The sequence below is a fragment of the Centroberyx affinis genome, unplaced genomic scaffold (assembly GCF_046629955.1).
Source record: "Centroberyx affinis isolate AG114_WGS23_722 - 3 ecotype Tasmania unplaced genomic scaffold, CSIRO-AGI_Caff_v1 ptg004352l_1, whole genome shotgun sequence".
Taxonomy (NCBI): domain Eukaryota; kingdom Metazoa; phylum Chordata; class Actinopteri; order Beryciformes; family Berycidae; genus Centroberyx; species Centroberyx affinis.
In genome coordinates this window covers 100,649-113,616 of record NW_027282050.1, presented here as the reverse complement: position 1 = coordinate 113,616, position 12,968 = coordinate 100,649, and the positions used below count along the sequence as shown (strand labels likewise).

The window sequence follows — 12,968 nt, the reverse complement described above, 5'->3', positions numbered from 1 at the left end:
TCCTGCATTTTATTGAATTTCAATTAGCTTTTGAGAATTATTTACACTGGGGGTTCCACTTGCAATTTCTGCCTAAGGCCAATTAGAAGCCTAAAACATTTTACAATAAGGTATTTTTTGATGTGTGATGGTAAAGTTATTCACTCCACCTGAGTCCCAGTATCTTGATATTTTATTCATTAACCATGAAGTTCACACCAGCCAGCAGAGTAAATAATAGCTGAGTCTGATCCAAAGGCCTACCATCAAAATTCAGACCAGTTATCTCTCACAAAAACAATAAAAAAAAACTCATCTTCTAAGCAGAGAACCCAGTTCTTTGCCTGTTTATATATTAGAACCTTATTTTACCAAGGTTGCCAATTAATCTGGTGTGCAGCATATGCTCTCATTCACAAGCTCATTCAGCAGAGATCTTTTTAATATTATCTTTCTATTATTTTTTGTTGATGAAACAATTATTATCATGGGATTAGTCACTACAACAAATATTAGAGATGGGTCTTTGAAGCTGTATTAATGAGAGTATTTTTTAAACTTATAGGATAAATATTTAGAGTCAATACTGTGATTCATATAACGAACTCCATCCAGACTTGCAGAAATGTCTGCTCGCGGGACTTTCTGCTGTTACGTTTCAGTGAAAGCAGCGGGGCGGCAGATGGCGCAGTTGGATGTCTGTGTGAGCCCAGCGCCGAGCGAGTCTCAAGGTCACTGCGCCAAGCTCTCATCACACTGGAGCTCCAGCTCTCATCTGCCATGGATGCTGCTCTCCTCTGCGCAGCCGCAGGACATCCACGTCTTGTAACGGTGAAACGTCAGAAGTCTGGGGAAACCCACAATTCACTCATAGTCATTTTGTGATTCATCAGTCTACCTCTACAGAAGCTACAGATGCAACCGCCGTGCTTTTGATGCATAGACTAGTCAACTTTTTGGTCATACAGATGCAAACTCATGCAGTAGCCTACATGGGGTACTGACAATTTTTAAATTGAAATATTTTGGGGACATAGGCCTAATCTAAGCAGACAATTCCCAGTTGAAGGTCTATGAATGTTCCTCTTCAAAGGAACAACGTGAACTAAAGTGTTGATATTATATTACATAACAAAGGTAAATATTTAAATACTTGGGATCACATACACCTTTAAACGAAGCTTTGTTTTTGCTGTCGTGAGACCCACATACACTTCTCCATCACCAACAGGACGTGAATTCATAGGATGGGAATAGGAAAAGAAATGTCAATGCCAAAAAACGTGACCGCAAGTGACATGTGACCAATAATGTACCCACTGCATCATAGATTTGTGTCTGCTTCTCTGCACGTACTCATCTCTGCGTCACATTCCGCATCACGCTGCTTCTTTCCTCCTTTTTGCCATAAAAGAGCATAAGCTACACTTCCTATACATTCACGTCCTATATATTATATGCATACTTATCCTGCGTATGTGATTATCTGTTTAGATGTGATGCACGCGAAAATAAAATCCGCATCCTCCTTCTCTAATGGGAAGTCTAGGGTGCTGGTGGTGAACGTGCAGTCCTCCTCGCACTCGGATGCCTCGTGAGCCCGTCCCGGCCAATGACATTGCGAGGACTGCTCGTTCCCGTTCCTTCCTGATTCTGCCCACTTATCATCGAGCCGGAGCGTCACGAGCGCCTTCTCTGCCTGCCCGCACGAGAGAGAGCACTACCCTTGCACACAGTTAGGCCGGAAAGGTAAGTCAAATACCCGTATTCCTGTGTGTTATCTGGTATTTATGGACCGTGTAACAACTACCAACACTGAAAATAGTAATTTTAAGACAACGCGTATTACTTTTAACTACCTTTCTTCATTTTTAAGATTCTACAAGGTGTTCCTCATCCTCGACGATAACCTCAGTGTTTTGCCCTTGTATTAAAATTTTGCTCGGTGTTTTACAGTTTGGGGAATGTTATCAATGACATGATGCCTTGCAGGATGGAGTAGGCTCCTGTCTATTTTTAAACCAGACCGTCAGCTGGCGAGATGTCACTCCATTTAGAGCTGCAGTGTGTGAGCAAAGGGCGTCAAGTTGCAGCCCAGCTAGAAAACAGTTTCTTCCCAACCGTGCTCATTTGTAAAAGAATTACTATCAGAGTCATTTTGGTTAATGTAGGAGGGATCTCTGTGTCAAATGGTGCCACACACTTGCTAGCTTGAGCAGTGTGCTACCAGTTGCTTGCAGTAGATATGGGGGCGTGTCCATATTTGAACATTATGTTGCAAACTGTTGCATTGGATTCAGGGTTTCTTTTCCATTGGTTACTGTGTTAGTTAGTCAATTCTGGCCTTCAGAGACGCTCAGTCAGATGCCAGCAGTGGTTTAACTTCATTTACTCAATGAGGAGATTTGAGGTTTATTACTGCAGCCTTAAAACTATCTTAACAATTATTAACCTGATTATTAATACACAGCAGTGACTTGTTGGTAGACCGACATGAAGCCTAACCGATGGACCTATTGTGTATTAATAAGGTGTTTGGCTGCCAACATATCCAGTATCCATCCTTCATTATTTATTTGGCTGTGGGTGCCATTTTGTGCCACCAGCTTACCTCTTTGCTTTCCAGGCTTTCACATTACCTGGCTGCAAACAAATGACCAAAAAGTGAATACTGTGCTGTGTGACATTCATGACAGAAAATTGTTGTAGGCTGTTGTTCTTTGTGCTACCATTATTTTGAAGTGCAGCATGTGCTCTGTTGAACTGTAAACAGGGAAAGATGGTGTTTTGACAGCTACAGAGGGTCTGTGTGTGTTCGGCCACTTTGGCCCCTTAGCTGTGTAGCCAGTGGCAAGTTTCCACACAGACATTTAAGGGCAGAGGATTTTCCATTGGTTCAGCAGGGCTTGATGCAGTTGCACTCTAGCTTTGGAGGCTGAACTCAAGTTCATTCATGCATTTAAAGCGGGTAGATGAGCAAGTTAGGGCATGGAGGACAAGTTAGATAAAACACATGAAAATCAATAGCGCAGTAGGCGTCACGGCCAGGCACAATCTGGCTTAAAACCTCCCCTGACCTCCAGTACTGCCTGGAATTTGGAGAGATAACATAGGCTTTCTGAGATTAGACCACTACTCGGGCCTAACCCATATCAGTGAAGTGATACTGAGACAAAGAGGAGCCGAATATGTATTGTACCAAGTCACTGACGTCTTGCCACTTATTGTGACTTTTCCCCCATTGTTATCATGGCTCCTTGCTTAACCGTTGGTTACTATAGTTCTCCAAACTCAGTTCTGCAAGCATGTTGCAATGCTGTTTTGTAATCTGATAAATTAAGTAAACTCTCTGAGTTGACCTGGAGAGATTTCTTTGCTGCATAAGCCACGCCTTACTGTGACTAATATCCCTGCCACCCTGACCAGGCCACACCAGTTGGTTTAGTTGGTATTCACAGGTAACAGGCCACATCAGTTGGATTAGTTGGTATCAAGATGCACAGGTAACGTTTGTCTTTAGTAAGAGAATTCATGAGATGGCTTATTGCTTAGTGTCTAAACCCAGTTTCCAGCTGTAACAGTTAGGTTTCATTGTGTGGTGACTTTGTCCTTGAGAATTCCAGTTTTTGCCAAGTCACTGTTCTGGCTCGAAGCTTCAATTCAGTAGATTACAATGCAGGATAACCAGCGTCTGTCTGCCTGGTCTCTGGAGCTGCTGTATGCTGATGTCTCTTCCCTGTCTTCTCTTCCAGATCCAGAAACATGTCCATCCTGAAGATCCACGCACGTGAAATTTTCGACTCCCGTGGCAACCCCACTGTGGAGGTCGATCTGTACACCAAGAAAGGTACTGTAAGGCTCAGCTGGTGTAGGGATAGGGACAATGTGGATTTATTTTAGACTGATCAAAGATGTCTACAAAAAGTCAGTGATTTCATATACTGTAAGGCTTTAGAAAAGAAGCTCATGGATTTGCTAGGGTGGAAGAACACTTTTGGTAAAACTTTAGCTGCCTCACTAAAGTACATCCTGAGCTAACAAATCAACCTTCACTGCTTGTCAAATTTCCTGACACTACACATTGATTAGAAGGTTATGTGAATTCAACCATAACTTTACACAGGTAATTCTTGCACTGTATGTGTAATAATGCAGTAACAACATCATATCGATAGTAGTAGTATGCAGTTGCATTACAACTTTTGCCACATAACTCAAATTATTTCTGAATTTCTGTGTCTTGCCTAAATCAGACAGAGCCTAGCTAGCAAAAGGCAGTTCAGTTGTTGTTGCCTTTCAGGATTTTCAAGCCAGTGTGCCTGTTGTTCACATACGCCGGTGCCAGCTCCAGGCCCAGAGAGGGTCAGATCAGATGGTGGATGTGTCAAAATAGCTTCTGTAATATCACACTGCTTTTACAGCACTCTGTTACTGTAATGATTCCTATTAGAGAGCACAGATAGCTCATACAGTAGGTAGGACTACCAGTATTATGAGTTGAATCCTTGATAGTTTTGTACAAACTGGAGATGTGTAAATTACAGCCATGTTCCCCATCGTTTACTGTATACTGGACCACATATGAACTGTTGCTGTTGACAGTCAGGGTGGGGCGCAACACATCTCAGCCCTGCACTGTTTGATATGCCTAAGGTTGAGATTGATTGATTCAATCAGCTAATGGGTCCGGCTGTGAACGAGGTTGTGGAGCCTGGCTGAAGCCCAGTTCTCCTGTTGTTCTGCTCTGTGGACTGAAACAAAGGAGTAGCTCAACCCAACTAAATGTCCTGGGAATGTTAATGAAGCTCCCTGAATAACCACTGACATGGAAGTGAGGGGTGGACAGGAGGAAACTTTATTAGATACATGGCCTTCAATACCCTGCAGGGAAATGGGCTGCTCTATTCTAAAAGGCTGCTCTATTCTAATAGCCCTGCCTTCTTTTCATCAGTTAAGCATGGTTGCTAGGTGCTCCAGTTTACTGTAAATAGCACCTTCATTCTTGTTTTTTGATGAGATTCCAGCCATCAGCAGTCAGCCAGGCCTGTTTTGGCATCATTCAGTGCAAAGACCAACGGGAGAGTGCAGCACCCACAGCGAGTCAGTCACACTTAATGTGTTTCATTGTGTTACATAACTAGATTGCCTCTCAGTTTTACTACAAGACCTCCAATGCTCATTGTTGCTATGGTCTATTTTCAGATTCTCTAGTAATCTGCTGAGTCACTGTGACTATTATATCTTTTCAGTGGTGGGTGGAGTTATTAGCACAAAGTTCAAATCTATGTGAACTAGGGATGGGACGATATGATTCGATATGATATGGGACATATCAAACATATATGCCATATAAAAATGTCATTACAAAGTGCAAATAATATAATTTTGATGGCGAGCTTGTGAAATCGTGATGGGCAAGCCGTCATTTGTTATTACTACAGCAGAATAAAATGTAGGCTAGCTTATATCACGATTCATTTTTCTGCCCCACGATATGCATTGTCACGTTTTTTGTATTGCAATATATTGAATTTCGATATATTGTCCCATCCCTAATGTGAACTGTATCTATTTGAGAATTGGTCGATGAATTGTGTGTCAATAAATACCATCTCAGTAAGGTCTAATACTACTAGTGGACCTTTTGATTGTATTTGCTCTGACGGTCTTCATTTAGATAAAATGCTTATAAAGCAGATATGCTGTCATAGCACTACATTTCAGTTTATAACCTGAGTGATTGTTGCCAGCATCCCACAGCTGCAGGCAGGTGATGTCTTGATGCAGATGATTTGGTAAGCCTGAACTCATGGCCTAGATAGCGGCAGTGTCCTCCTGGTTAAGCCTTAAATCCCCTGCAGAGCACTGGTCACACCATGCCTGCCGGTCCAGTGAGCAAACCGAATAGATTTTGCACATCCCCAATTTCTCCTCACATGGTTGGATCCAAAATGGCCATCCTGTATTAATGGGTGGGGCTTGGCATCCTTCCACAGATCTACTGCACATGCTCAGTTGGCAGCTTGTCTCCCCCCGTGTTACATCACGCCGTCTGCAGCATAGTCAGTATGACTTGCTCTGTCCTTTCTTCCTCCCCCTCTCTCTTTCTCTCTCTCGCTCTCTCCCACTGTTGGTCAGCTGGACAGAGAAAAACGAGTACGATGGAAGGACATGCTGCTTGCTGATTGGATTGCATCTCACAGTGCCTTTTACTTGCTGTTGCTCCTTGAATATAAAGCAACCACTACTGCACTTAATGCCCTAACAAACATGTTTTATATGCAGATTTTGCGTTGTATTTGTCAAATATTACTCTCAGTAATCACATAGAATTCAAAAGAATGGATTGGCTGCCATGACAGTGACTGAAAAGTACACTGAAAATTACATTTAAACATTTATCAAACTGCAGTCAATCCTTTGCAACCTTTCTTGGACATGACACAGCACTTTAGGGAATGACAATGGCAAAACATCCTCTGTGTTTCCCAGGTCTGTTCAGAGCTGCGGTGCCCAGCGGTGCTTCAACCGGCATCTATGAGGCTCTGGAGCTCCGTGACAATGACAAAACACGCTACATGGGCAAAGGTAGGACTCCTTCACTGATCCCCCCTCTGAACTACCTAGTTATCTCTATTCTCATGTTAACTTTTACTATGAGGGAATTTAATCCTTTTCCTAATTTTACCTACTTATGTTCCAGATATGTTATGTCAACACTCCTATACGTCCTTTTTCTGTCCTCATCTCTTCTTCCTTCATCTCTGATTCCTTCATCTCTTTTCCTCCTCTGTTAGGGGTCAAAAGAGCAGTTAAATATATAAATGAGTTCTTGGCCCCAGCATTGTGTAACCAGGTAAATACAGAGTGTGGAATAACAGGAATGATGCAGCGACTCTTTTTTTACGTGTTGCTGTGTACAGCAGCATGAGGAGTGGGTTTGCCTTTGGAAACTAACCTCGGCAGGCACTAACAGACGATCACAGATCTACAAAAAAAAAACTAATAAGAGCACAATTATAGATCAATGTAAGACCTCTTCAATTATTATGATCATCGGTATTGTTACTTGATAGTAGGGCTGAAAGATATTGACAAAAATCTAATTGTGATTATTTGACAGAATATTGCAATTACGATTTAAACAGTTTCATATCATCACAAGTTTTTCTTGTCATGCATTTTTTAGAACTTTAAAATTGTTTAAAGAAAAGTGATTTTGTTAATATTGTCACCAATATTGTAGTTGATTCGTGGACCAAAGATTACCCACAGCACTAAAATACCTTGTTTAGAAATCCATTTTGGACGCCCCTCTCTCTTAAGCAATTAATTGCAGCCTCTGCGATATGGAAATTGCAGAAGTTCATATTGTGATTTAGATTTTTTTTTTCGATTAATTATTCAGCTCTACTTGATAGTCAAATCTTACCACTCAAAATCGTTGCTTGTTACACATAACTGTGGACGGATTGCTCTGTGGTCGTCTGTCTCGCCTGCTCTGCATGGCTCTTCTTCTCCCCGGGTCAGTGATGGTCTGCTTGTCCCTTGCAGGTGTCTCAAAAGCTGTTGAGCATATCAATAAAACAATTGCACCTGCACTGGTTAGAGAGGTAGGACCATTTATTGTTTGACTAATGTGACTGTGTGCTAGTGTCAAAAGCCTCAAAAATGTGCACAGAATTGCAGTGAAGAATGAATTGATCAGTTTGTTTAATTCTCTCTATGTATCTTCAATAAAAAAAAATGATTACAGAGAAAGATTAGCCTAGTAATAGTTGCAGCAGTAGTAGCAGTATCCAACTGATCATAACTGTAAATCTTTAAAACAAATGGTAAGATATTATGTCTTAAGCAGTCTTTCTTATGTCTTTCTGCAAGTATTTTATATTGAGTTTATTTGTCTTTTGAATGTTTAATTTATGAAGGTGACACATCTAAGGTATATGATGAACATACTGTTGCAGTAACAGACCTTTAATGGTGCTATTCTGAGATGCTGTGATTACATTAACATCATTGGAGTGTGGTCTTCTGAACTAACCAGTTAGAATTAAACCTAAAAGTTGCCTAGGTTATCCTTCAGTTATGTAACACTTGTCTTATGTCCTGTCCAGAATGTGAACGTCTTGGAACAGGAGAAGGTCGACAAGCTCATGTTGGACATGGATGGCACAGAAAACAAGTGTAAGCTGCTCCTTTGATGTAAATCACTTGGGACTAAGAGTACGCAGTCAGAAATTAGTGCTTTTGGCCTCTTTAGCCAAGATGCTACTCTGTCTCCAAACAATGAAGAATATTGTTATGAGGAGACAACAGGTAGAATTGAAGAGATTCCTTCCAAATTGAGCCATACACCATTTCAAAAAAATGACACCTACTCCTGCAAAACGATTGCTTGTACCAAATGAAAACAAATTATAGTAGTTTTCAGTGGATAGTAGGTAACTCCAATCTTTGTTTCACATAATGATAACATTTTTATAGACTGGATCCTTTATATTTTAGATAAATGTAATGTTGAACCCTCTGTAATGTTTTGTAAATGTTTTATAATGTTTTATAAATGTACAAAAAGCTGTGTTACATAATATATTGACATATTTGTGTTTGCCCTCCCTCAGCTAAGTTTGGTGCTAATGCCATTCTGGGCGTCTCCCTGGCTGTGTGCAAGGCTGGTGCAGCAGAGAAAGGCGTGCCCCTCTACCGCCACATTGCTGATCTGGCTGGCAACCCTGAAGTCATTCTCCCTGTCCCTGTGAGCACATTAATGCAATTACTGCAGTCATATATCACAGCCGTTTGCTAAAAGAGACTTGTAATATGAGTGGCCCCAGGAGACATGTACCATTAATGATGGATTCAAAGAACCATATTTACCTACGTATGATTCCATCATGGCTGAATGCGGATCCTCTGTGCTTCTCTTCAGGCTTTCAACGTCATCAACGGTGGCTCCCATGCAGGCAACAAGCTGGCCATGCAGGAGTTCATGATCCTGCCTGTGGGAGCCAGCAGCTTCAAGGAGGCCATGCGCATCGGTGCTGAAGTCTACCACAACCTGAAGAATGTCATCAAGGAGAAATACGGCAAGGATGCCACCAATGTAGGAGATGAGGGAGGCTTCGCGCCCAACATCCTGGAGAACAAAGAAGGTGAGAGGAAGCAGGAAGTCGGGAAGCCATATCCACTGTTAAACAATAAGAGTTTAGTTTGAAGCCAATAGAGTTGAGATCCAGCTGAATAAAAGAGTTATATTTTTAAGGAGACTCATAAGAAGTTTTTTCACTTGGGCTTTGATGAAAGATTTGAGAATTGAAAGTTGGTAACGTTTCTATTTATATGCCTTGGCCAGTTGTCCAGAGATCAATACATTCCTAGACCTCCCAGGGCAGCACTTCACTTAAGAGTCTCATCCCATCCTTAGACTACTGCACCCCCTGTTGACCTTAGATCCATGCTGCTCAAGCCAAGAATGTCACTCCTGGGCCAACATATGGTTTCTAAATTAAGGCAGAGCCAGTGTCAGATCAAGGTGCTGATATGGCAAATGCCCCAGTGGGGCACAGGCTTAAGTGGTGATTCATGGGGGAAAACCTTATGTATTGATTTTATTAGCAACAGCTGTAGTAACATTGTCAACTCCAGATTTAGAAAAATTCTTATCTGCACCCAGTTGTTTGTGTTTTTGATTTCTGACTTTGTCATTTCCCTTTATTAAAGTAAATTTAAGAGCATCATTAAAAACCTAAGTCATGTCTCAGTTCATTACTATAAGATGTATTGCTAATATGCATCAAGGAATTTCCAAAACCCCAAATGTCAAATTTCAGACACTATACACTAAAGTGGTAAATACCCACAAATCACTAAACAAGCCAGTTCCCTCTGTCATTCTTCTGTATACACGGTTCTCTCTCTGTTCTCAGCTCTGGAGCTGCTGAAGAACGCCATCGGCAAGGCCGGCTACACTGACAAGATTGTCATCGGCATGGATGTGGCCGCCTCTGAGTTCTACAAGGGCGGCAAGTACGACCTGGACTTCAAGTCACCTGACGACCCCAGCCGCTACATCACTCCCGACCAGCTGGCTGACCTCTACAGGAGCTTTGTCAAGGATTACCCAGGTGGGCTTCCTAACACATACCCATCTTCACCACAGCCCAGAAACACTAATTCTCTCTTCTTGCCGCCCCCAAAGATAGAAAGCTTCCAAGATACCATAGAGATTAATTTAGTATAGATGAGAAAGTGCAAAGCAGGAAGGATGGACTCAGAGGATTAGAGTGTTAAGGAGATTATGAGAGTGATAAGTGCTCTATTAGTAATAGCCGCATTTTAATTGCAACTACATGCTTAACAGTATGACCCAATTCAGCTGTGTAATTGGATTTTCTCGATAGTTAAGTTGTTTATTAATCCTTTGCATTTCAAAAATTGTGCACAATGTATGTAATTTAGATTAATAACAACAACAAACAAAATATTGTTAAAGGATAAGGCTGGTGTTTTTTAATGCATTGCTTACCATCAACAAATCCTGAAAATAACAAAATCAGCAATGATTTTGTTTTGCCAACAAGTCTCGTCCATGTAGCCGGTGCCCAATGAAGCCATGTCCCAGCAGCCATAGAACTCCATTGTATTAAAAAAACTATTAAAAACACACCAAAGAACCATGCCGTTGTTCCGGGCAGCATATTTCATCATCGCGATGCACCGGGCCAGCCGACTTTTTCCTCAAACAATTTAATAAGCCGGCTGTAAACACGTTTGCGATCTCAGGAAAGTGGTTCCGTAGCACCAAAAGTAGTCCCCGGCGTAATGAAGAATTTGTTCCCATTTGAATTTGATTTGGTAATAACTACAACAGCCTGACTTTTCGTGGTAACAGTTAGCAATTTTTAAAATTGAACTATGTCTTTGTGAGCTGTATTTCAAGGTTTTTAGCTTACAATTGGAGCCAATGACTTCCGGGTTGACGGCTAAAAATGGTACGTGGGAAGTCAGAAAGTAACGGGAGTAGAGCAAACGCATTGTTGATTTTGTTATTTTCATAGGATTTGTTGACGGTAAGCAATGCATTAAAAAACACCAGCCTTATCTTTTAAGGTCTCTGTAGATAGTGACTATTGACTAAATTGGCTAATTAGGCCACTGAGATGATTCGACCTCCTGCAGCCCCAAAATTAGCCCATATCTACCAAGCTAACCAGTGTTTCTTTGTATGCTGTACAATCAAATTTTTATGCATTACACATTGCAGCATGCAGAGTTTCCATGAGCTCAAAGTTGTGTCAATAAATAAGCCAGTTGAACTATGCTGACTGTATGAACGGCTTTGACGTTGCTCTCCTCCCTCCTCTCCTAACAGTGGTATCCATTGAGGATCCCTTTGACCAGGACGACTGGGAGGCGTGGACCAAATTCACAGCCAGCACCAGCATCCAGGTGGTGGGCGATGACCTCACAGTCACCAACCCCAAGCGTATCGCCAAGGGCGTGGCCGACAAGGCCTGCAACTGCCTACTGCTCAAGGTCAACCAGATCGGCTCCGTCACAGAGTCCCTGCAGGCGTGAGTGTCCGTGAGGCGGCCATTTTGGCTCAAACACAATGATTGTACTTGTCAAAAGCCAATGTGGTATGCATCAGCTGGCTAACAGGGCTTGTGTGTGTATTCTAGCTGCAAGATGGCCCAGAGCAACGGCTGGGGTGTGATGGTCAGCCATCGCTCCGGAGAGACAGAGGACACCTTCATCGCTGACCTCGTGGTCGGACTCTGCACTGGACAGGTAAACTTTCTCACGTAACTATGGAGAAATTGTTCATTCCGATTTTGAGTTCATAGGCTAGGTGTAAGTACGGTTGTGTAGATTTTTTTTATGCAGACTATAGTTTCTGGATGATTGATTTGGTCTTGCATGTTGTTTGATTCCTTTCCCAGATCAAGACAGGTGCACCTTGCCGATCTGAGCGCTTGGCCAAGTACAACCAGCTGCTCAGGTGAGTCCATTCAGAAAACATACACTATCTATGTAAACAAACACCTTGACATTGTCTCATTGAACTACATTAACAGTATGGGTTGTGTGTTCCAGCCAATTTAACAATCTGTCATGTCTCTCACCCAGGATTGAAGAGGAGCTTGGCGACAAGGCCCGTTTCGCCGGCCAGAACTTCAGGCACCCCATCTGAGCTGGTCTTCCTCCTTGGGCCTTTGTGTTTTCATTGCGCATAAATAATCCCCACACATATATACGCCACGCTAGGTCGCCTGCCCTGTCCGGAGAGAAGATGGAACGCCACTGAAATCCAAGGTCCAAGTCTGTGGTCTGTGGCATGGAAAGCTATGTCCTGAAACACCACAGAGCAGCCCATCCTCCAACTATGCTTTGGCTCCTGAATAGTATTTGGTCCTCATGTTTGTGTCCGTGTAACTGTGTGAGAGATCTTTGTTTCGCTTCTTGTGAGTTGTAGTGATTCTTGGTCCTCTCCTGAGTATTTTAGTAAAGAGCTACTGTAAGTTTAGTACGGTTCTGCCTTGAGCAGTGATAAGAGTAATGTATGTGCAATGTGTCGCGTCTGACAAGTTCTCGTGTTGCTGTAAGCGTTGGCAGAAATATGTAATAAACAATATAATTTGAAACTCCTTGTGCTTTCTTTCTTCATTCAAATGTGATATTGAATAGAATTGTGGGATTATTATTCTTATTCTAAGTAAAGCTTATAATGTGTTGAAATTCCCGTAGTAATTTGCAGCGTTGCAATTTAGTCATTAAAAGAGACCCAGGGGAGGATGATGGAAAAGAACAGCTGAAGGGAAACAGGGAAGAAACTCAAAGAAAAAGAGGGTTTTTGAAATCTCTAATTTAATACTACTATTTCCCAACTGCACCTAGCAAATTGGTCAAGGTCAATATCACAAATGATGAACAATTCAGCGCTATATTGTGTATGAATGAGACAGGAGCTATGTCTGCAGTATCTA

The 12,968-nt window shown here is 42.0% G+C and overlaps 1 protein-coding gene across 2 annotated transcripts; it reads left to right on the top strand.

Moving 5' to 3' along the window:
- Positions 1–1,640: 1,640 nt before the first annotated feature.
- Positions 1,641–12,626, top strand: eno1a (enolase 1a, (alpha)). 2 transcript variants are annotated; one of them, XM_071543549.1, is made up of 12 exons: positions 1,641–1,728; positions 3,732–3,826; positions 6,472–6,567; positions 7,534–7,592; positions 8,097–8,166; positions 8,604–8,737; positions 8,912–9,134; positions 9,909–10,106; positions 11,354–11,555; positions 11,664–11,772; positions 11,925–11,983; positions 12,112–12,626. In XM_071543549.1, the coding sequence occupies exons 2-12, from the start codon at positions 3,742–3,744 to the stop codon at positions 12,173–12,175; spliced, it is 1,299 nt and encodes a 432-aa protein (XP_071399650.1). In that variant the 5' UTR covers positions 1,641–1,728; positions 3,732–3,741; the 3' UTR covers positions 12,176–12,626. The 2 variants fall into 2 exon arrangements, with proteins under 2 accessions (XP_071399650.1, XP_071399651.1); XM_071543550.1 differs by lacking the exon at positions 7,534–7,592 and adding an exon at positions 6,777–6,835.
- Positions 12,627–12,968: the final 342 nt, after the last annotated feature.

Excerpts from the sequence above, each read along its gene's own strand:
- eno1a (XM_071543549.1), top strand. The coding sequence starts at position 3,742 with ATGTCCATCCTGAAGATCCACGCACGTGAAATTTTCGACTCCCGTGGC. Across the intron at positions 6,568-7,533 it reads AACACGCTACATGGGCAAAG|GTGTCTCAAAAGCTGTTGAG; the intron begins GTAGGACTCCTT and ends TGTCCCTTGCAG. Across the intron at positions 7,593-8,096 it reads CACCTGCACTGGTTAGAGAG|AATGTGAACGTCTTGGAACA; the intron begins GTAGGACCATTT and ends TGTCCTGTCCAG.